The sequence below is a fragment of the Poecilia mexicana genome, unplaced genomic scaffold (genome assembly GCF_051168715.1).
Source record: "Poecilia mexicana isolate PSO_F unplaced genomic scaffold, ASM5116871v1 scaffold_20, whole genome shotgun sequence".
Lineage (NCBI taxonomy): Eukaryota > Metazoa > Chordata > Actinopteri > Cyprinodontiformes > Poeciliidae > Poecilia > Poecilia mexicana.
In genome coordinates this window covers 17,997,885-18,020,973 of record NW_028263389.1, presented here as the reverse complement: position 1 = coordinate 18,020,973, position 23,089 = coordinate 17,997,885, and the positions used below count along the sequence as shown (strand labels likewise).

At 35.5% G+C, this 23,089-nt stretch overlaps 1 protein-coding gene across 1 annotated transcript; it reads right to left on the bottom strand.

The window, feature by feature from the left end:
* Nucleotides 1-261: 261 nt before the first annotated feature.
* Nucleotides 262-5,107, bottom strand: rdh12l (retinol dehydrogenase 12, like). Its single transcript, XM_014997389.2, has 7 exons — nucleotides 4,949-5,107; nucleotides 4,586-4,701; nucleotides 2,432-2,587; nucleotides 2,247-2,351; nucleotides 1,832-2,041; nucleotides 867-1,059; nucleotides 262-732 (listed from the first exon to the last, which is right to left on the bottom strand). Exons 1-7 carry the CDS (start codon nucleotides 4,960-4,962, stop codon nucleotides 630-632), a joined length of 897 nt encoding a protein of 298 aa, XP_014852875.2. The 5' UTR covers nucleotides 4,963-5,107; the 3' UTR covers nucleotides 262-629.
* Between the last annotated feature and the right edge of the window lie 17,982 nt (nucleotides 5,108-23,089).

The window sequence follows — 23,089 nt, the reverse complement described above, 5'->3', positions numbered from 1 at the left end:
AAATCATGAACTTTGATTAAACACATTTTTGGAAAGCTGAGTACAATTTCAGATTACTACTAAAATGGATGTATAAAAAAAATGACTAACAAGTCAGAGTCGGGATGGGGGCCCCCAGCCGGGCCCGGCAGCCACACCCCCTGCAGCTCCGCACCCAATTCCTCCCCACTTGTTCGTCTGGAGCCGGGGCTGAGTATAACAGGGAGTCTAAGAATCCACCAGGTAATAAAGCTAAATGTTCAAATTTGACTCAAACAAAGATTTAAGTTTTTAAATTCAAACCTTTAATTTCTAAAAAGTGCACAAAAATGACTACATAATTGGCTTAATAAACGCACCAGAACCAAATTAATCCAGTTATCAGCAGGCGCTCCTATGATAAAGTTTACACAGCTGGATGTTTTAAATAAGCATCCAGGTTTACTGTGCAACAGAGCAAATCCCCCATCTGTTTATTTAGTCAAAAAGACTAAATAAAATAACTTTATAGCTGCATTTATGAAAAAGAAAAAAGTTAGTAAAACCTTTTATTAACATATAAACACATACACAGCAGGGAAAATGCTGCAAGTAGTTTTCTATGAAGGCGTTAAAGGAATGAGTTTGTAAAATAAATAGGATGAAAGGCCTTAATCCCATGACAAGGACAGCATCTTGCAGCTCAGCTCCCACAGCTTCTGCGCCAACTCATCGTCTTTTCCAGCAGCAGAGCAGCTAGCAGCAGCGCAGCCACTGCAAACAACCACAGGTTGAGATGAACTACTTTATATTCACATTTCATCACACAAATGGGTCATTTATGGAGACAATTCCCACAAAGAAGTCATTAACTGCCAACGAGCTGGTTAACTTTGAACTGAAAGTACCTGTAATATCCACCGCTCTCCTTTTCTAGAGACGGCTCCACGGCGCAGTAGATCGTGGTCTGAGCTCCCTCCACTGAGTCTTTGGTGAACGGTTTGGCAATTTTCATGAAGAACCTCTCGGGGGCGCTGAGGTGGCGCCACAGGTCAGTCTGAACGACGCCAGGGTGGAGGGAGTAGGTGGTCACACCGGTGCCTGAACGACAACAAACCGCGTCCAACACATCAGGAGCTGAAAATATCTTCATATCCAATGATCAACGAGGTTTAAAAGCCTTTAAATTTTTATGTGAAATCTTAAAGAACTGCTTGAGGCCCTCAGGAATCAGGTTTTCAGCAGGTTTTGAATTGGGTAAGAACTAAAAACAAAACAGGAGCCTTCATGTCAAAGTCTGACTTGCAAAGCAACTTTACCCTGAAAACAGACAAGATACTATACTCTAAATCCCTAAAATAGCATAAATAATTACAATCAGCAATTTTCCATCTTGCCAAGGGATATTTAAAAGTGACCCATTATGTTTTTTTGAAGCGAGAAAATAGTTGACCAAAGTGCTGGAACTCTGCTGCGTTGCTAGGTGACCAGGGGAGGGGCTGAGTTCCACTGGGGTTGCTAGGTAACAGCAAAGTGCCACTTCTCTAAAGCTTTTTGAAACTGCCCGTTTTCCAGACACCATGAAATGGTAATTTTTGGCAATTTTTTTTTTAGCATTTGGGATGTTTTTAGAAGCAGTTGAGTTCCAAATGGAAGTACAAAAAAAACAGAGTGTGAATTTAGCATAATCAGCATCTCTGAATTTGCTGGAGCCCGTTTTTATTTTCACCAACTTTCAATTCCTTCACAAACCATTATTTTTAAACCAATCATTTTATCCTTTAAAATAAAGCTCCAAACATGTAAATTTCCAACAGCAATTTTAAATGAACCGTATAATAACTTAAATGGCAGAGATGAGGTTGTGACAGACCTTCCAGTCTTTTGGCCAGTGAGCGGGTGAAGAGCACGTTGGCGAGCTTGCTCTGAGCATAAGCTTTGTTCTTGTTGTAGCTTTTCTCGCTGTTGATGTCCTCCAGGTTGATTGAGCCCCAGGAATGAGCCATGGAGGACACATTTACGATTCTGGCTGGGGCCGACCTTTTAATCAGGTCAATCAACAAGTAAGTCAGCAGGAAGTGACCTAAAGAAAGAAAAGGGTTTACATTTCAACTTAAATTCAAATGTTTTACAGAAATGAGAGCTAATGTAAATCACATCAACAAACCTCTATTTTAATAAACAAAAATGCTGTGTTAATATTAATATTTGAATTATCTGATGCAACAATAATCACAGATGTGTCATGTTATTACAGACCAAGTTTGTCTGTGATTGGTTATGTTTACCAAAGTGATTGACTCCAATCTGCATCTCGAAGCCATCGGCTGTCTTCCCGTACGGACAAACCATCACACCTGCATTGTTGATGAGGAGGTTGAGCTTCTGCTCATCTGCACAGTAAAGAAAAAAGTTTTAAACTCTTGAAGCATTTAGGTAAATTTAAATCTATTCCTCATGAAAGTCAGTTTACTTTGCTGGACGTTTGTTGCAAACTCTCTGATCGATTTGCTGTCTGATAAATCCAGTTTCATGCAGACAACGTTGTCGTTGCCGGAGCTTTTGATGACATCTGTCAAGGCCGTCTGGGCTTTCTCCATGTCCCGACACGCCAAGATTATTCTGGCCCCTAAATACACAAAAAACAGTTTAGCGGAGAGAGAAGTAGAAGAAAAAAAAACCCAACACAGCAAGGGATTAAAACATCCAATCACACACAAAATAAAGCCACAACATCTGTATTAATGCCAAATTGCACAAAGAAACTCTTAAGACATGAGTAGAGCGCCCTCTTGTGACCAAAAGTGTGACAGTTTCTCCTTTGTTATGTTGGCCAGTTTGGACCTCCAACGATCAAACTATGATAGAAAGTTTGGTTGTTTAAATAGTGTTACTTTAGGTAGTGTGGAGAAAAAAGAATTTTGTCTAAAAAATAAGTTAAAAAGGGAATGAAACTTCCTTAATTTACCGTTTTTTTTAAAATGGAGCAAACAGTTTAAGTCAATTAAACTGACAGGAAAGAAAAAAAAAAAAAAATCAGTGAGGTCAAAACTGAATACTAAAGTCAATATACATTTCAAGATGCAGTAATTAATTTTGACCGCAAGTATTTGAACATATTTCCCCCCCCAAAAAAGGTGCGAAAACAAAAACTGGGTGCACAGATTTAGATACATTTAGGAGTATGTAAAACATTTTGGTTAAAAGCTGCTGGCAAACATCCCAGACACTGACAAGCCAGAATATTTCTGGAGGAAATCTCAGATGAGGTAAAAGATTGACAGTCATAACAAAAAGAGGTTTATATTCACATTTGGAGTTGCATCTCCTTGAGCAACCATGAAGCCTTTGACTTTAGATTAACCCTCAAATGCAGAAAAAAAAAAATTCTGTTTGAGGTGCAAGAGGGTGTTCATTCTGCATCTTGAAGACAGCCTGGCAAAACCCTAATGAGATAACGGGATTATTTTTACCAACTCGAAAATTACAGACTGGTGTACAAATTAGTATGACATCATCTGTTAAATGATGATCTGAGCCACAAAGCAGCTGATAAACACATGGATGACTCGAGATTTGGTTATTCAACTGCCACAAATGTCAACCGTCACTTCATTTATTTCTGAAACAACTTTAACATTTATGATTCTACTTCCCCTCTTATGTCAGTCAGATCAAAGCTGCTGATTGCATTCAACCACAGAAGTAGTTCGATTTGGTGTAAATGTGTAAAACCACACTTTAAGGTTCCCACAGTGCTGCTTTTCATTCCCTTTTCCTGCAGAGGCACAAGCTAAAATAGTTTGACTTGAATTATGGAAGTTCAATAATTCAACTAAACAGCAGCTTTAATTCAGATTCTAATCAGGTAGTGAATTTTTTAGCATGTTTTATCTTCCAGGTTCTCCAGAAAAGCCAATGATCCAAAACGTGTAGAATTTAAAAGAGTATCCATTTAAACAAATTGCAAAGTAGCTTAAAAAAACCTAATTTATTATAGGGTTGAAATAATTAACCAGTTAATATGACTTTTAACTAGTTTAGTAATCAATTAATCGATAACTGGAGTATAGTTTTTACCCCGACTCATAATGTCCAAAAAGGCCAATTTCTAAAAAAGGCAGAGCAGTAATTAAGCCAAAAATATACACACATTTTGCATTTAAGTTAAACATTGTTGTCTGTAAGCAAGTTTTACCAAAACTCGCATAGTTTTAGCTTCACCTAATTCAAATTCACTAATGTAATGCAATGTCATTGCTTTTTAAACAATAAAATGTTTCTTTTTTTTTTTAAAAGAAGCGTTTCTTTCCATATTTTGTTGCATTTATCAAACGGTATCAAAAAGGCTTAAGTGGTTAAATGAAAGATCTGTAGAATGTGAGTTTTTAATTTGGATTAATCTTCAGAATAAGCCGGTAAATAAATTACTAAAATAATCGCTAGTTGTAGCCATAATTTATGACGTCCTAAGAATGACAGGCTTTTAAAGTCTTGAGTCATTGCACTATTAGACCTTCATATCTTGACAAACTTATTATTTTGTTTGTTGTGATGTCGAGATCATTTAAAGTACCCAATGTCAACCCAGTAAAGATCAGAAACCAGGTTTGATTGAGCCGTTTACCTCTTTTAGCCAGATCGATGGCCGTCTCTTTGCCTATCCCGGTGTTTGCGCCTGTGATCACCGCAGTTTGCCCATCGAGCCTGACGTCAGAGGACCAGGGAGCCCCGAAGAGGTTTCTGGGGAAGTTGAGAAATCTCAGCCGGTGTCTCAATCAACGTAATGGGCGTGGGCATTACTAAACTACCGCTAAACAAAACCATGGCAGTTCGCATTCAAGCTTAAATGTTACAAACGAGACGCTAATAGCTTAGCTTACAAACTGAAGTTTTGTTTGGCTAAAAGTTTACATACAGCTTTAGATAGTCAACATTTTAAACAAACAACGTAAAGATTAAGCGATTACAAACAGAACAGAAGCCTCACCTTAGAGCTTGCATGTTACTTCCACTCAGTAGGCAGATAAAAATGTTACAAAAACCCCGAAAAAACTGACAAACTGGAAGCCAGTTCTTCGACAGCTTCCACCACAGCCTTTCTCAATGAAAAGGTAAGGCTGTGACGAGGCACTTATCCCCAACGGACAGGCGTTTTGACCAATCAGATGCGAGCTCGTCAGTGGTAGACACAGCTATATGGAAGTAAATATGTGCCATCAGAATTTGAATAAAAAATGCATCCGAATTCAATTTTTTTTTTAAATTCAGTCATTATTTGTACATGTTTGCAATTTTCATATGTTAAAAAAAAATTCACATTCCTATTTCAAAGATAAAATTTTCAATATATATTTTTTCAGTGTTAAAAAAAATTCAGCATATAAAAAAATTCAACTTTTAAAAATTCAAATGCAATATTTTCAGTGTCCTAAAAATTCAACTTGCTCAAATTCGCCGTCTCAACATCAGCGTCTAAAAATTCGCTGTACAAAAATGGCAAGGTTACTTCAGGTCACCAGACATTAGCAGTCGTCAGATTTCAACACCTAGCCAATCACATGACGCAGGTGTCATATTGAAGAAATACCAGCATCACCGAGGCTAGCGAACATGGAGGCAAACGCAAACCCAACCCCAACGGTGAGTCTATGCTTTCATATTTCTGTAGTATATTTTATTTTGCGCATGAGGTTTGATACATTATCTTAAAACTTGATTTAAAACACGGGTTTGGGCCGTTGTTAATCTTACACCATGTAATGCTGGCATATTAGTTCTCGCTACCTCCTAGAGACCCCAGACCCTCCCCCCTTCTCCTTCTCTCCCAATTTTCCCGTGTTTTATTTCAAAAAGAAATACCACTTGCGCCAAGTCTAGAATCTTTTAAGATAACTGATTGATGGCGACTTTCCGGGTTTTGTTTGTATGCTGTCTTAGGTGAGACCGAGACAGGTAGTCTTAGTAAAGTCGTAATTTTCCGGGAGATGCTACCGCTAATGACTGCAGTGAAGTTAGTTTCAAGTTGAATATTCGATATTCGAGCTCGGGGGAGTAAGCGGCGTTTAGCTCAAGGTTGATCCGATTTATGAACGCTACTGCCGGCCAGCGGTTCTCCACCGCTCCCGGCCGCAGCGCCCGAAGGTTCACTTAGGGACTATCAACAAATTACCGAACCAAACATTCCTGTCAAAGAAATGTTAATAAATGCCTTGAATTGTAACCAACTAACTAATTGTCAGTGCTAATTCAGGCTTTTACATGAGCCAATATAGCATCTATAAAATTTTAAATTCAATATTTTCAATAATTTTAATATTAAATATTATAATGTTTTCTTCAATAGCTTCCAGGTCATGTGACCTAATGACTCAAAATCACTTTGAAATAATTATACTAGTCTCTTTAGATGAGGCACAGACATTTGATTTCCATTTTTAGCCATTTTCCATTTTTTATTAATTTTTTTTGTCAAAATTGAGGGTTTTTCTTCAATTAGCTTCCAGGTCATGTTACCTAATGACTCAGAATCACTTTGAAATAATTCTATTAGTCTCTTTAGATGAGGCACATTTGTTTTCCATTTTAACATATTTTTTTATTTTTTTAGCAATTTGTTTTGTCAATATTTAGTATTTTTATTCAATAGCTTCTAGGTCTTGTGACCTATTGACCCAGAACCAATGTGAAATTGTTCTAGTATCCTGTATAGATGAGGCACAGTCATTTGTTTCATATTTTAATTTTTTTTTATTTTTAGCAATTTTATTTGTCAAAATTTAGTATGTTTTTGCAATAGCTTCCAAGACGTGTCCTATTGATTCAAAACCACTTTGAAATTGTTTTACAAATCATTAGAGATGAGGCACCCACATTTTTCCCCATTTTAGATCTTTATCAATGTTTTACATAATTTAAATTTACAAATTAAAAAAAAAGATTGTTGTTTAATAGCTTAAATTTCATGTGACTCACTGAAAAGGAATAAAAAGGGCTAAATGGAATAAAAATGTCAATGTCAATGTCAAATTTATTTATATAGCACTTTACAACAAGTATAAAACTGCACCAAAGTGCTGTACAAATGAGTGTGCACCACCTATCCAGTCTAGTAGAATAATTTCACATTGATTATGCTGAATGTGTCTACATGGAAAGTTGGTTGATGTTTAGTTGCTTATAACGAACTTTTGAGATAAGAGGTGGACTGATTGTATTTGAAACTAATCGTTTCATTCAAATTTTTGTTTCTGTGAACATGTGATATGCACATTTTAAAATATAAATGAATGAAATGAACAAATAAATAAATAAATAAAATCAATTTGTTGAGGCTTGGAATGCAGTTGGATAAGAAATGTTCACATAAGGTCCCAAACAACCGAAACTTCAAAAAGTATGTAAATAAATTGTCTTTTCAATATTTTTGGGTCCATAGAAATGCATGCAACATTTGCTCAGACTTTAGATTTGACAGATAGATTTTATTACAGACTTTATTACAAAGTCCAAATTACATAAAAAAGAAGGTAAAAGGTAATGGTAATTTTATTTATATAGCACATTTTCAGCAACAAGGCAATACAAAGTGCTTTACAGGAATTAAAAGGAAATACAAACTAAATAACAAACCAAAGGAAAGGGCAAAAGAAGAAAAAGCTAATAACGATGTTATACAAACTACCACAACTTCAAAAAGTAAAGAGTAAATTCTCTTCTCGACATTTTTGGGTGCATGGAAACACTTGCTCCAATTTGTGTTGGTTTTCACATAAAATCCAAATAAAATACATTGAAATTATTTTTTATTCCAAATAAAATCTTTTGAAATGCTTTCAGATAATGAATTAATTTGTAAAAGTAAAGGACGAATTTAATGTCATATTGAAGTGACTGTAAATAACTGAAACTTAACGTATAAAAGCAAACTCTAGAAACGTTGCAACATTTGTCCAGCAGGTGGCAGCACACGATCACAGACTGCTTTAAACAACCAGCGGAAGCATTTTTCTCTTTTACACCGTTAGCCCTGAGACGCGACTCTTCGGACAGATTAACAGGTTGGTATTTGGGTAAATCACGTCCTTGGCACAGAGTCTCCGCTTTCCTCCCGGCCAGCAATTTGCATGAAGCCCAATTATTCATCAGGCCTCTTCAAAAAGATCTCCAAAAAACACCATGAATGGCTCATTCATGAGCTTCAGAGATTGTTGGCAGCAGTAACAGAGGGCTTACACTGCAGATAGAAGGTCATTAGAGTAGGAAACACTGACTGCGCTGTTCATCAGCTGATTGTGCGCAAGCAAACATTTCCTTCCCTTTTCTGTCTGTAAGATCAGTCAGCAAAATTGTGGTATTTTTAGTGTTTCAAGTGCATCTGTGGAAGAAGAAAAAGAAGAAATCTGACAGGGAGTATTACATTGTGTAGTGAGTGGTTGTGACCGAGTGGCCTTCCCAGGAATGCATATAAATCAGCTTCTTTGCATTTTGTCAACAAATAAATCCAACAATCCTGCGATTTTGTAACCTTTGGCCTCCAATACTTCCTGAAAGCAGAAACGAGATCTTCTACAACAATCAGTTTTTCCAGTATTTTTAAATCTCTCATTCCATATCTGACTTGTTTATTATTGTCTTGCCAACTTCCCGTTTGTGTTTGTTGTTTTTGTGTCATCGGATGAACGAAACAGTTGACCTAACCCCTTACCGGCGCCACAGTAGCAGCTTCCCGAAAGCCAAACACAATAGTGAGGCAGGAGGATACACTGCATGAGCAATGTGAACAATTTGTTAGCCATATTGGGAGTATTAATATTGCTATGACAGATGGAAGCCCAGAGGATGCAGTTATTATTTATATGTAGGAGGCAAAGGGGAATAAATAAACAAATGAGAATCAGAGAATAGCTTGTGCTGATAGCGATGAATTGACAATGGCTGTAGTGATCTGATGGGCTAAAAATAAACCTGCTGCACAGAAGAATACACAATAAAATAAAAACGGGAAGGATACACCTGTAAAGGCAACTTCTTGTTTTCATCAGGGCCGGGCAAAACCTTTTCAGGGCCCTAAGCAGATTTTCAGTTTGGGACCCCATACCAACATGCTAACACCAGATACTTTATCACTTTGTGTAACATAGCTACTGTCATTAGCATAATTAGCATTATACTAGTGTTGTTGAATTGCAGTTATTTAAATGCGCAATATTATTTTACTTATTTGAAAGTGACATCAGCTGATAAACACAAACTTTACAGTAAACAAGTTAAGTTTTTAAAAGTAAAACGTAGCTATTCATATATTTCCTCTGCAGTAGAAGACATTAACCATTATTTGTGTAACAACTATAAAGACGATATAGAAATTATTTTTTCACTTGTAATAGAATTTATTTTGTATTATTCAAAGTTATTTTAAATATATAAATATATTTTATCGTGCTAGCTTGGTGCTCTTGGGGGCCCCCTGGTGGTGTAGGGGTTCATTTCTTCTCTACAACAGTGAAACAGCAAATAACAGGGCATCAGCTTAACTGCTAATGCCCTATTTTTAAAGAATAAAATGTATTTTGAGGTAAGAATCCACAATGAACCAACAATACAAGATCACAAACTCTAGAAAAAAAGAAAAAGGTAACCAAAAGTTCAAATTTTCTAAAGACTTAAAAAAAATCCCTTTGACAAAAAAGGATGAGAGATATTCTTTGATGTTATGCAAACAGAAATATTTTTAGCGCAGCTTGAAAAAACAACCCGTAAGATAAGTTTGTATCAGTGTTTCTTAAACAGATCAGAAACAAAGCTGGAACAGGAACCACCCAAATGTTTATATTACAACAGTATCTGTCCAAGGTCACTTTCTTTCTGCCTCCACAGACACACTCACACAGGCGGCCAGCAGTCTGGACTCTCATCTACAAAACCTGAAATTATCCGAAGCTCTGGGGGATGATAAGCATCTCCAAGTGTCCATATCTGCTGTCACCACCTCCACTGGACAGAAAGATATCTTTTCTAATGTTTTTTTTTCTGTTTGATCTTTCCCCCCTTCACTGCCTCCCTCACTTCTTTGAGTGGTTACATAACACATGAACGCTGCTATTTGTTTGTGTAAACTGTTCGCCTTTGCTGATACAATCTCTCTATACCTCTGTAATTACAGTCCCTTTTTTTTTTTAAAAAGTGGCCTTGTTGTTCACCAGATGACAGAGTTCTCCATCTCTCCGTGGCGCTGCCGACTGAAACATGTTGCATCGTTTAGCCACTCCAGTTCCCTTTGATTGCTCAACATGCATTTTTTCTCACCATTTTTCATTTTCTCAGGGGAAATCAAACTTGGAGGTCACTCTAAAGTTTCTAAGTCTTTTGAGAATTGAAAAAATATCTATACAACTTTATCAAAGGGGAAGATAAACATCATTCGCCTTAGCTTTTTTATGTTTACATGAAGTTTGTATCTTGGTCTGCAGTGCTGTACACATATTTTAAATCACTTTGAATTCTGTTTTAATTTACCATTTCATATTTGATGCTTTTTCTGCTTATTTACTTCATAACATGATATAATATTGTTCAATATTTGATAGAAAAATCTGGAAAACATACAATAAATAAAGTGGAATTATCAGGGCTAAGAAAGCGGCCTGGTTCAAATGAACAGGATCTAAATCACATGTGTCAAAGTTGAGGTCCAGGGGCCAAATGTGGTCTGCTAACACATTTTCTTTTTCCCTTCACTTAATGTCAAGTTATAGTTTGTGGTCGATGAGGCGAGTAACCAAAGGTCACATTTAATAACATCATATAAAAGCACAAAAATTGCAAAATTCCTTGCACATATTTCAAAATTAGCACCACAAAATCAGTGATTTTAATTGCAAAAAATTACAAATAAATTGCAAAATCACTCATAAGACATGAGTTGCTTTTTCATCAATGTTAAGGGATTATTACTTAAAATAAAACAAGCTCCTATATGTTGCTGAAAAGTTACTTATGAGTTAGTTTTGTGTTATTTCAGGTGTACTAAGATATTAGTAGAAACTAAACAAAAATAGCTGGTCAGGTTTTGTGTTTTTGCAGTGCAGCATCCTGACGGCGTCATCAACACGCTGGGCGATGCTTATCTTTAGCAGGTACAGAGCAGCTGGTAGCAACTGATGTGAAGATGGATGAAACTAGATACAATCCTGGAATAAAACCCGTTGAAGGCCACAAAACACTTGAAACTGAAGTGGAGTTTTATCTTCCACCAGAACAACGACCCTAAACTTAGAGCCAGAGCTGCAACACAGAAATCCAAGCAAGAATCAGAATCAAAAATAAACATTCACAGGCAGTCTCCAGTTAGACAAATATTTAATCAAAATAAAAATTTACTGCTCCACTAGAGCTGAATAGAAATGCACACCACACTTTCTAGATTTAAAAAGAACTACATAATTTCGTCATTATAGCTCCTTAAAGCTGCAGTATTTAACTTTTGTAAAAAAAAAAAAAAAAAAAAAAAAAAAAAATATATATATATATATATATTTTATACATATTTGTATTTTGTAACAGCATAATATAAAATAGATAATCTGTGAAAAAATTGAGCTCCTCTGTCTTCTCCCAGTGCTCCCAGTACAAACTGCAGAAATACACCACTCACCCAGACAACCAATATGAGCCAGGAGGCGGGTCTTAGTGCTGTCAATCACTCTCGTGCTCACCAACCAATTACGGTGGATAAACAGTTTTCCTGGAACAGTGAGTTGTTTCTCCTCCAATAGGCATACACAAGCTTGATTGACAGCGCTAACACCTGCCTCCTGGTTCTGACTGGTTGTTTTTGGCTGGAAGCGTTACATTTCTTCAGACTGATTTTTTTCACAGATTATCTGTCTGACATGGTGACAGTTTTAACAAATTTGGAAAATAACATATTTTTGTAAAAGTTAAATTTGCAGCTTTAAATTAATTATACCCAGGTCCAGCTCTGTCTTTTAGATGCATCTCTTCAACATGTAAGTCAAATAAAAGGGCCGTTCCCAGGCGGCTGCAGAGCTGAATGACGCACTGATTGGGAAATTCAGCTGCTTGACTCAAGCGTGTTGGAGAAGAAATGCAAATAAAAGTTGCAGGATAGCAGAGCTTAATTCTTCAACTAAAACTCAATTTATATAATTATACATTAAAATAAAAAGAGCATCCACGGATAAATGTAGTGCAGTAAAGCTAGCTAATTAACATGTGCATTGTGGTTCGACTCTTTGACTGTGGGGAAACAGGAACTGATCAATACCCACTGCAGAGTCATTAGATGGAGAGCAGAAAGCTGATTTTAACTGATGTTGTTGGCTGTTAACAGCTTTTTACCCCGACAGTCAGCTAAAGTCTAGAGTGGCGTTCTGATCATAATTTAAATAATTTTATTTAAAAGAAAACGGCATTTGAAGTTTGGGTTTGAAGAAAACTCCAAAGTTTTACTCTTAGATGTTACATTTTTCTTCTTTATATGAGACAGTGATGGTTAATTAGATCATTTACATAGCGCCAAATGTCTGCAAATGTCTTTACATTACGGTTGGGCATTTATTTGTTATTTATTGTAATAAATTTATGATCACAATAAAATTTTGTCATAATAAATTCCAATTAATAATGTTTTAAACTCCCTAAAAGTATCCATATTGTTGGGATTATTTTTACTATTTTTCTCTTCTGTTTGTTCATTGGTATTCTATCAATAGTGTGTGATTGAAGTGGAGAGTAGCAAAAGTCAGATTTAACCTCATATAAATGCAAATACTGCAAAATTCCTAGCAAATATTCCTAAATTAGCACCAACAAATCTGTGATTTTGATGCAAAAAACCCCCACAAAAACAATTGCAAAATCCTGGAAGGACTGATCAATGTGAAAAGATGATCAATAATATTATTGAATCCAGAAACAGATACTTAGTAATATTTTAACAGTTTACTGGGTTTTATACAGTGGTGAGTAGAATACCCAAAAAATGTACTCAAGTAAATGTAGCACTACTTCAGTACATTTTTACTGAAGTAAAAGTAAAAAGTATCCGTCCAAGAAATTACTCAAGTAAGAGTAAAAAAGTATTTGATAAAAGGTAACTCAAGTACCGAGTAACTGGTCAAATTATCCATCATTCAATATTTAAAAATTACATCATGAGATGAACCAAAATATAAAGTTATGTTGAAATTTTGGTATTTTAAACACCAAAATGACAGTAATTAATTTAGGTAACTAAATAAATGAATAAATAAATAAATAAAAATGAGGCAAAAGAAAATGTTTCCAATCAGTTTCTTTCAATAAAAAGACATATGAAACTTTAATAAAACCTTTAATATTTTTCTTAAAACATGTTTGTTTTTCATTCAGTCAGTAGAAAATCCAGAAATTGTACTCAAGTAAAAGTATAAATACTTAAGTAATAAAATAGTAAAAGTAAAAAGTACAGTGTAGTGAAAATACTCCCTAAATTTACTCAAGTAAATGTAATTGAGTAAATGTAACTAGTTACTACCAAACTCTGGTTTTTCAGTGTATTGTGGCCCTTTGAGGACCTTCATGATTTCGATTTGGCCCAGAATTAAAACGAATTTGATGCCTCTGGTCTGAACTAAAAACTGCAGGATCTCTAGGATTTTCGTCCTCCATGGATTGATCCTCACCATTTCATCGTGATGAAAGGATGAAGGGACATCAGCTCAGTGTCACCTTGTTGCTCCAAACTGGACCAAGGAAATGGGATCCACTGTGTCCTTTCAACATCAATGTGATTAGTGGATTCAAAGCGGCCCTTCAGGATGAAAGTGGGACAGTCTGAGAATCTAGGTTGGGTTTCCCTTTGAAGGTGAGCAGACGCTCACTGTGGCTCTGCAGTGTCCTGCAGGAAACAGGCGAGCCGATCTATTTATAGAGACTTTTCAAGCAGCCAGAGGAGCTGCTAGAGAGAGGAGCAAAACAGAAGCCTCCGATTTCTGCATGAAATTTGTATCGGGATGAGGCATATAATATGCATCACGTAAAGAAGACTCATACTTGTCTTGCTGTAGTTTTAATCATTGCTTTGCGAGCAGGATTTTGATGTTTTTATTTGTGGATATTAGAGAGAAATGGTTTATAAATCCATTTAATTTTATGGTGCTCAAACTCTAAGTGGTTTCTAGGGAGGGTGGAAAGTAATAAAGGATAACCTGATCTGATTCCAGTCAGCCAGAAACTCTGCAGGACACTTCAGAAATTAGAAAAAAATGATTTCCCCAAAATAATTGTTTTATTTTATTACCGTTCCCTTCCATCTGTCATCCATCATTCTGATTTTTCATCCTGATTTCTATGGAATATCAAAAATTGTCTTTAAATAAATTTCATATCAATTCGAAAGGCTAATAAATAGATACAAGACAATTAATGCTATTATGTCTATAACTGAATTAGTCTTAAAAATGCACGAGTTAGTTTCAGTTAACTATAGTTTTACCCCATTCATTTCCAATTAAAATGTCTCCATTTCAGTTTTCGTTAGTTTTAGTTAACTATAATAACCTTGTTTCCCACAGTGGGGCAGACGTTTGTCTTCCAGACGTTCCCAGGTCTATCCCAGGCCGTAAACGGGTTTATAAGGTTACAAAACATAATCGACTTGAATGATTTGTGATCTTCCTCCAACAGTTTATCAAATGGGAAGCAACTTACAGGATTTGACATTTACCACTGTTTGTTCAGTTGTAATGCAGAACGCTGGGCAGCAGGATTTCAGACAAAACGCATCACTGAGTGGTTTTATTCATGGAGACTCAAAATGTATTTAAATGCTAAGGTCTGAGTTTACTTAATCAAATTGTAATTATCTGGTTTGGTAAACTAAGACGGCCTGAGAACGCAAAGACTTGTTTGAGCTTAGCACTAAAGTTAGTTTCTGGTCCACCTAAATGGACATAAATGTTTTTAATTTAAAAATAGCTGTTGATTTAGCTCAGACGCAAATTAACAGCTTGGGATGAATATGATAGTTTGAAAAACGTGTTTGTTGCAGTTGAAACCAATTTAAATGAGCCATATCTTAAATTGCACTTCAGTTTTGAGGCTTATTTTCAAATTATCAGCATTAATCAGTGAACAAGCAGCACTTCATGCAAAGGAAAGCTATGACGACACAGAAACATACTTATTTTTAATCTGAAGAGCTACATTTTAAACGTACTAGGACCATTATATTCATTACATAACAAGCTCATGAGTAGGGGTTATCAGTTCTCTTTATTGCATTTTAAACATGAATACTTCATAATTATCAGGCCATTAATCACAGATCCCAATAGTCTCCAACAGGGTTTTGATGTTTATGTCTTAAATATCTTGAAACTTCAGAACTAAAACCAAAAAAAAAAATGTCAACCATAAAAAAACACTCAGAAAGCTGCACATGATACACAGTTTACGATGTTTCATGACACCACAACCATCCGCTGCCATCCCTTTTATCGGTAATTAGCTCAATTATTAGCATTAGCACTCATATGCTAGCCTGTTTTGCCGACATTAGCATCCTGCGTTCCCAATACCGTTAAGCTATTAGCTCTTATTAACAGATCTGGAAATGATATCACACATAAATTGAGTGTATTCAAGTGCCAAAAATGGCGAAATCCAGAAGGATTTTGCTAACTTTCGATGAGTAAATATGTTTAAATAATACAAAAGTCTGAGCATTTGCGGTCCTGAATCGCGTGGTTAGCAACTGGCTGGTAAAGGCCTACTACTATTATGGCAACTGGACTGGAGTCAGGTAGGAAAACAGCGTGAAATAGGAGCGGACATTTAAATTAATTACAATGTGATGAGCAGCAATTACTGAACAGGTTGACTAGCATCAGGTAAAACACCTGGGATTGACTAATTTCCATAATGCAGGCTTTGTCACAGCGGACTTCTGTCTTCTTCTTATGTTTTATTGGCGGTTGGCAAGAAACATTTGGTAAGAAAAGTTTGGTATGCATTACCGCCACCTACTGGTATGAAATGTGGTCCAAAACGTCATCAACTTTGTTTTCCCAAAAAGCTTAATTCAAATGTGAATGTTTTTAAATTCTTAATCTCCTGGTTGTATATATGTTAAACTAAATGTTTGTTTATATATTCTTTATAAACTCCTCCAACATTAACCTTTTTTCTATCTCATTTCTCTAATATACTAAAATAACATTCTATTGTTTCAAATTGTACTATTTTCTAGACTACTAAGCCTCTCTTTTTGTGACTTGTTTGTTACACACAAAATTGTGTTTTTATGTATTATTTTCTCCCAACTTTTTAACAAACGACAGGTATCTATTTTTACTAAGACGAAATAGTAAAATGGGAGATTTTTTTTTCTTGATTTCAACAAATTAAATCAACAGACATGAGGTTATTTTGAAGGAAGTGCTTAATTTCTCATGAGACATAATTGGTTCATCAGGTGTTCCACATCATGCTAATGAACTGGCACTTGTACAAATATAATCAACCACAAGGCTGGAGCTTGTGTCTGGGCAGAGCAGAACAACCAGATACTTTCACTAGCATTTTGTTTTACTTTTCCATGCAAAATTAAAGGTGACAAAATGCGACGGCTTGCATAAGAAGGCTGCAAAAGTATTTATAGAGATTGGTGGTTAATGATGTTTATGTTCTAGTGACGCATGTGGCTCTGTTTGCTAACTCAGCTACAGCATTTTTAAAAGCTACCAGCTAATTGGTTCTCAAACACATCACGCCTTTACTTTTCCTAAGGGCATGTTGTGTGTTGTGTGGAGCACATGCAAAACCAGGTGCATTTTGACTCGCTACGGAGATGGAGACTGATGTATGAAGGGGAAAAAAGAAACATACAGCTTGTTCTTAGAAAAACAAATCACTCTGACCTCATCCGCGCTCTTCCATGACCCAACATGCCTCTCGGGTTGGCAGCGTCCAAAAATACCCGAGTCCTGATGATACATTTGGATTGGGGACACTGCTTCTTTATGTAATCCAACTTGTTTGGAAATGGAAGAAAAAATGCAAATCTGTGGTGCCTAATTGGTTTTTAGATTTAGGATATTATCACTAAAACCTAAAATCTATCAGTATATTAATACTGATCTATCTGGAGTAAGATGTCTGAGTATCATCTCTAACAACAAGGCATTTGATTCAGACTCTCTTTGTCGGCTAAAAGGCATTTCAATGAAATCTCCAGCGCTTGGACTTGATTTTCTATGTTTTTCTTTCAGGGATTACATTATATAAGACGTCACATAATCCCAATTTGTATGTAAACTAGATTTCTGGAGTGATCAGGCAGATTAAAAGCGCTTTCAGGCTGAACAGCATTTCAGTGTTTATACCATAAATTTTCTTCTCCATTCCTAAATTCACTTTTGTAATTTTTAAATCTTTCCTGAAAATATCCTCAAACTTAGAATACTATGATTACAACACTGATCACATAAAGTCTCTTTAATCTTTAATAAAAAAATTCCACCACATTTTAGCTAGAAAAAAAGAAAAATAGTATAAAAAGCAAATTGTGACTCAGAATGAATATTATGCAAATAATATTTACCAACACATCATTTTTATTTGCATATGAAGCCAAATTAAAATTTGTAAAAATCTGACAAGTAAGCTTTCACATATAGTTAGGAAAACAGAGTAGAAGGAAAAGTGCAGGTCAGTCAGAGTTGATAAAGGCTGAGAAAACCTTAGAGAGTTGCTCTTGGGATTGCTAACTAGACTCTTGAGTGTTCTTGTGGTCTCTTTGCAATTTTCTTGCAACACCTGAACAAATATTTCTCTCATGGATGAGTGACCCTGAGAAAGTTGATAAAAACTAATCAGTAAATTGGTAGAAGGAGAGAAAACATTATTCAAACTGTTTAGACAACTAAAGATAAACTGCAATTTACAAGTAGAAGAAGTAATGGGTTCAGTTAAACATTAAGGTGTTACAGAAACATATTTTTGTCTTTAAAAGGGCTGAGAAAGGAAAACAGTCAAATAATGATTCGAAAATTACTTCAAAATTTGTGACCTGACTAGAGCCACTGCCTTTTTGCTGCTCAGCTCTCACTCTCAGTGGCTTTGCCCTACTGTAGCCAATCACATGTGAGGATATGGGATCATACCATTATGTGAAAATAGAAAGGGGGACATGACAATCAGAATCTGAGAATCTGTTCATCTCTTCAGTCAACTGACTCCTAAAGAAAGCTGAATCTGGCTGGAGTTTAAAGATATTATGTAATTTACTAATTGATAAATTAAGATTGTGTTTGGAAGATTTCTTTGCAGTGTTCATTTGTTTTTGTGTTAAATAAAAACTAAATGTTTGATATAAATAATATAGAAAAGTAAGAAATTTAATAAAAACACCACATTTAATTGAATTGAATTGAATTTTCCTTTATTAAAGGAAACTTATTAATTTCATTTGGGATCAATATTTGAATTTGAAACACAGTTAAAATCACGTGAATTTGTTTCTTTTCACTATATGTCATTAAAAAACGTATCATATTCTTTGTCATTTCTGCCAGAAGTAAAATCCGATTGATTACTAAATGTATTTCCATTGCGGTTGTGCAAAATATACAAATTTTGATAGTTCTGAACAATCACCTCATCCAAACGCAAAAAACATTTATTGACAAACAAGATTTTCTTTTTAAACTTCCATGTTTCCATTAAGCAAATTTGTCAGTATTCTGTAGAAATCCACTTTGACAATGGACTTGTTTTGGCCAAAGCCAAATTCTGCTGCTTTTATAGACAGAAACTCGGAGCCTGGCTGGTTTCTGCATTCTTGGAGTCCTGAAGACTCTGGATGTATAATCATTTGGCCCTGTAGGGTCAAAGCTGACTGGCACATTGTTAAAACGGAGAGTAAAGTTCCTTTTGCTATTCATTGAACCTAAATGAGCTGCAAGGGCCAGAATGAAAGGATAAAAGGAAACCATCCAGCCCTGTCCAGCTCTGAGAGAGAGAGAGCTGCTGGGTTCAAAAGCATCTAAATGAAGGCCTGACTTCATTCAAGCTGGGATTTATGCCAATTATTTTCTTTTTTGGTTTCCAGATGCAGCAGAATATAAGATCCAGACATGGACGGTTACTATTCTGGTCTGTTTACCAGTTTGGATCCATTTAGGAGGCCATGTTTGGTTCAATGTCTCCATAATTAAAGTTTTATGACCTTTTCTCTGATCCAAACTCTTGAAATGTTTTTAGTCTCAGCTTGACAAAGAAAGGAAAAAGTTTCAGTTTAATGCACACGAGTGAAAAGATGCTTGGATCTTGTATGAAAGGGAACAACTCTTGAACACAATTTTCATATCCTGCTACCAGATATCGTAAACAGATGGAAGTATTGCTGCAGGCGTTCCTGGGCTTTTTTTAGACAGATTACTGACAACACAGATTTGTGCCTCACTTTTTGAGCCTGTCTTCTTCTACATTGTCTTTTAAGGAGAATTGGTATCTGATGTGTGGACTCTGAACCCAACCAGCAGCTGTTGGATTCAACTTTTTCCATTTCCCCTCCAGGTTACTGGACTGATTTCAGATTCCTGGGAAATAAAACCAGAGGCTGTTTGTTTTCTTTGAAAGATTTCTTTGGGGACTCAAGACGGAAGAAAATAGCAAAACCTTTACTTCTAAACATTCCTGTTATTTATGTACAACTTTGTGCTTAGTCAGGATCTATTTAGTCGCCCATTTGTGTATCTATTTTGGATCTGTCGCGTTCATCCCTTTCAACTTCGATTTTGTAGCTGTAGGGATTTAAATTAGTTCTGGACGATATGACTGAAAAAAAAGTATAAACACTTCATATCAATCAGTATAGATAATTATTTATTAGTTTTTTGTTTTAAATATTTGAAATACTGCCAAACTCACTCTAAAACCTTCAACTACTGCTACGCAAGTAGCAACGACTTGTAGCTAGCAACCTAGGTAGGTAACTTATGGTTACCTAGCAACAGGTAGGTATGAGTGAGTTGCTAGGTAACCGTAGAGTGACTGAGAGTGAGATAGTAGATGCCACCAATCTTGAAGAATGCTGTGCTTTGTTGGGTCAGAGTTCAGTGAAATTATTGAACATTCTCAGACAAATATTATCTATTGATATTGATCATGTGTCTATCACAATATATATTGTTATTGGTTTATTGTCTAGCCCTAATTTAATGTACTCATGCTGATTAATATGCACTGTCCCTTATGGAATAAATTCAACTTTACTATGTTGTATTTACCTAAATCGATTACAAAAACTTAAAATATTCAAGTACTTGCAACTTAAACTCAGTAAGCTTTTTGAACACTTTAAATCTAGCCGTACCTAGTTAAAAATAAATAGTTTTGAAAAGTAAACTTTAATAAAAAAATTTGTAAACTTGTTGCCTCAAAAAAAATTCTATTAATTTAACTACTAACTCGGGTGATTTTTATAAGCACAACTTAAGTGAACTTGATAAATCAAATTATATTTTAATTGAACGACACTAAAATATTTATTTTTTTTGCATGTAGTGCACCTGGAAAGTATTCAGAGTGCTTCACTTTTTCCATATTTTGTTTCTTTGCAACATTTATTCCAAATTGTATTAAAGTAATCTCTGAAAACCAAGACATCAAATTTATTTAACTAAAGGTTTACCAGAGAAATAAAAAAAATCAGCATGGAAATCAAACTGCATCCCTTTTTAGACTTTATATAACAGCATCAAAAATATGAGAAGATTTCTTCCTTTGCAGTGTTTTCTTTCACAAAGTGTGGCTTCCTGTTTTGGATCAAATACTAAACTTTTACTACAGCGGTGAAATAATCAGTTACATAAATGTCTATCTTATCTTCACGGAGTTTAATACTTTACCACGTCTGCAAGTTACTCATTCTGGTGCAGCGCTGACCGCCTTCTGTTAGCGTGAGAATAAGAAAGCTGTTTGACATGAAGCATGAAGTATAACCGTCGGTTGCAGGTGACATGTGAGGAACTACTGTAAAGGTTTTATGGAGAGTTGATCTAGTGTAGGGAATAAGTTTGAGAGCTTCTGTGAAACAACTTTGAACTTTACGACAGGTTTTAAGAAGAGTAATGAAATCTGAATCCATAAAAAAGAACAACAAGGGTTGAGCTATTTAAATTTTTTGCCTTCACCGAACACATAAAGAATAACTATGGAGGTGTTGTTAATTTCCCAATGTCAATCACAATGTCAGAATTAATTTTAGCATTGTAGAAAGTAGAAGTTTCTGTGTAATAAACTGAACTGAATTTACTTATTATTGGATGAATAAAACTACATTTTCTGGTAAGCAGTTCAAACAATTAACCATTGTTATTGAAAATCAGAAATATCACTCAGATATTTTTGGAGAAACGTATCTGAAAGGATTTGTTCTGAAACTGCTGGGTTTTCGGTTCGAACATCTCAATTGTTGTGTTTTTGGTTGTTGGAGACAAAACACCAATTCAATTATATTTTTTAAAATACTGACAAAGTTCTGCGCATATTTACAATGAAAATGCAGTTATTGTTACCAGAATGTCACCAAAGTTCATGTAATTTGTTGCACTACACTCTTCAACCACTAGTCACTAAAACCCACTTAAAACAACATAAAGAATAAAATTAAGGAACCAATTTTTATGAGACACTTAAAAAAAACTTTTGAAATAACTTGATGTCACGCAGAGTTTAATTAAAGAAAATATCACCCAGGAATGACGCAAGTGGTCTCACACACATCACGAAAGAAATACAAATAGAAATCCAAAAGATGTTTACATTTCTCAACAGTTCACATGCACCAATTACGGACTGGTCTCCCACCTGGCATATCCACTTTCATTACAGTTAAAACTCAGTATTACATGAGCTGCAAACTGTGTTCACAGGTTTAACACAAACATGACGTAGTAGGGACTGCTAAATGATTAAAACGTGCAAATCTGTTTGGGTTCAAGTATCATTTAGAGGAGAAAATTAAGATCTCAGCGACTGTGTCTGCTGCAGATATTTTTACCAATCAGTTAAGTTGCAATCTGATAGCGTGTGAGCGTGTTTACTCTGACGCTTTGGATTACAGCCGTGGCGAACGATAATAAGATAACGAGGTCTGTCTTTCAGGGACAGATATCAGCTCTGACCGACTGCAGCAGCTTTAAAATGCTCAGAGCTGAAGGAGGTTTTGGTTTGGATGTAACCTTTAGAAAATCCTTTAATCAGCATTGAATTAACACAATTAAATCCATTTAAATCTCTGATTAACACAGACCTTTGTTCATTCATACATTCGTTCATTCATTTTAAATCTTGCTGGCCTTAGCAGAGTAAAAAAATCACCATGACCTCTGCAAATCTGCAAAGCTTTGTTGTGACCCAAAATATTAGGTTTCCAAACACCTATTAAGCTTGTCGGCTGTAAGAGCAAGTTGACCCTTATTTATTGAAAGCTTACTGAGTTCATGCTTGATTACAGACAAAAAAGAAAACTAACATATTTTATTATCATTTTAGATTTTAGTAGCTTTTTAATCACATTTCATTTTATTACATTTTTTGCTCAAAATCATTCCTAGATGATGAGATTTTAGTCTGCTCAGTTCTCCCTACTTTGACCTTCTTCCAGCTTGTGCTGTCATGGGGTGTCTTGTCACTTTAAATCCAGGTGGGCTGCTGCTGGCCACGCCCCCAAATTCAACATTTAAACTTCCATGTGAAAATGGCTGCAAACAGATGCATAATTATACATCCGTTCAACTTTGAAAAGTGGTTTCTGAATGGTTAGTCAACAACTAACACTTCCAGCAGCCATTGTGCAGCGCACACAGCGGTAAAACCAGCTGACCAAACGTCTTGGAGCTCAGCTTGGGTTGCTAGGTAATGGGCGGAGCTCTGAGGGGGTTTCTAGGTAACGGGGCTGATTTGTGAAGTTATTCCAAAGTCCATTGAAACCACAAATTTTCCAAATACCAAAAAAACTTTGATTTATCATTAAAAATCGGCTGGGTGCTTTTTTTTTTTTTTTAACCTGTTGGGCTCTTTTTAGAAGCAGCAGAAACCCAAGTTTAAGTACAAAAAT

Bases quoted from the DNA above. Each gene is read 5' to 3' on its own strand.
- rdh12l (XM_014997389.2), bottom strand. The intron at 2,042-2,246 runs GTAAACATAACC...TTCTTTCTTTAG, and splicing joins GATTGGAGTCAATCACTTTG to GTCACTTCCTGCTGACTTAC. The intron at 733-866 runs GTACTTTCAGTT...GGTTGTTTGCAG, and splicing joins GAGAGCGGTGGATATTACAG to TGGCTGCGCTGCTGCTAGCT.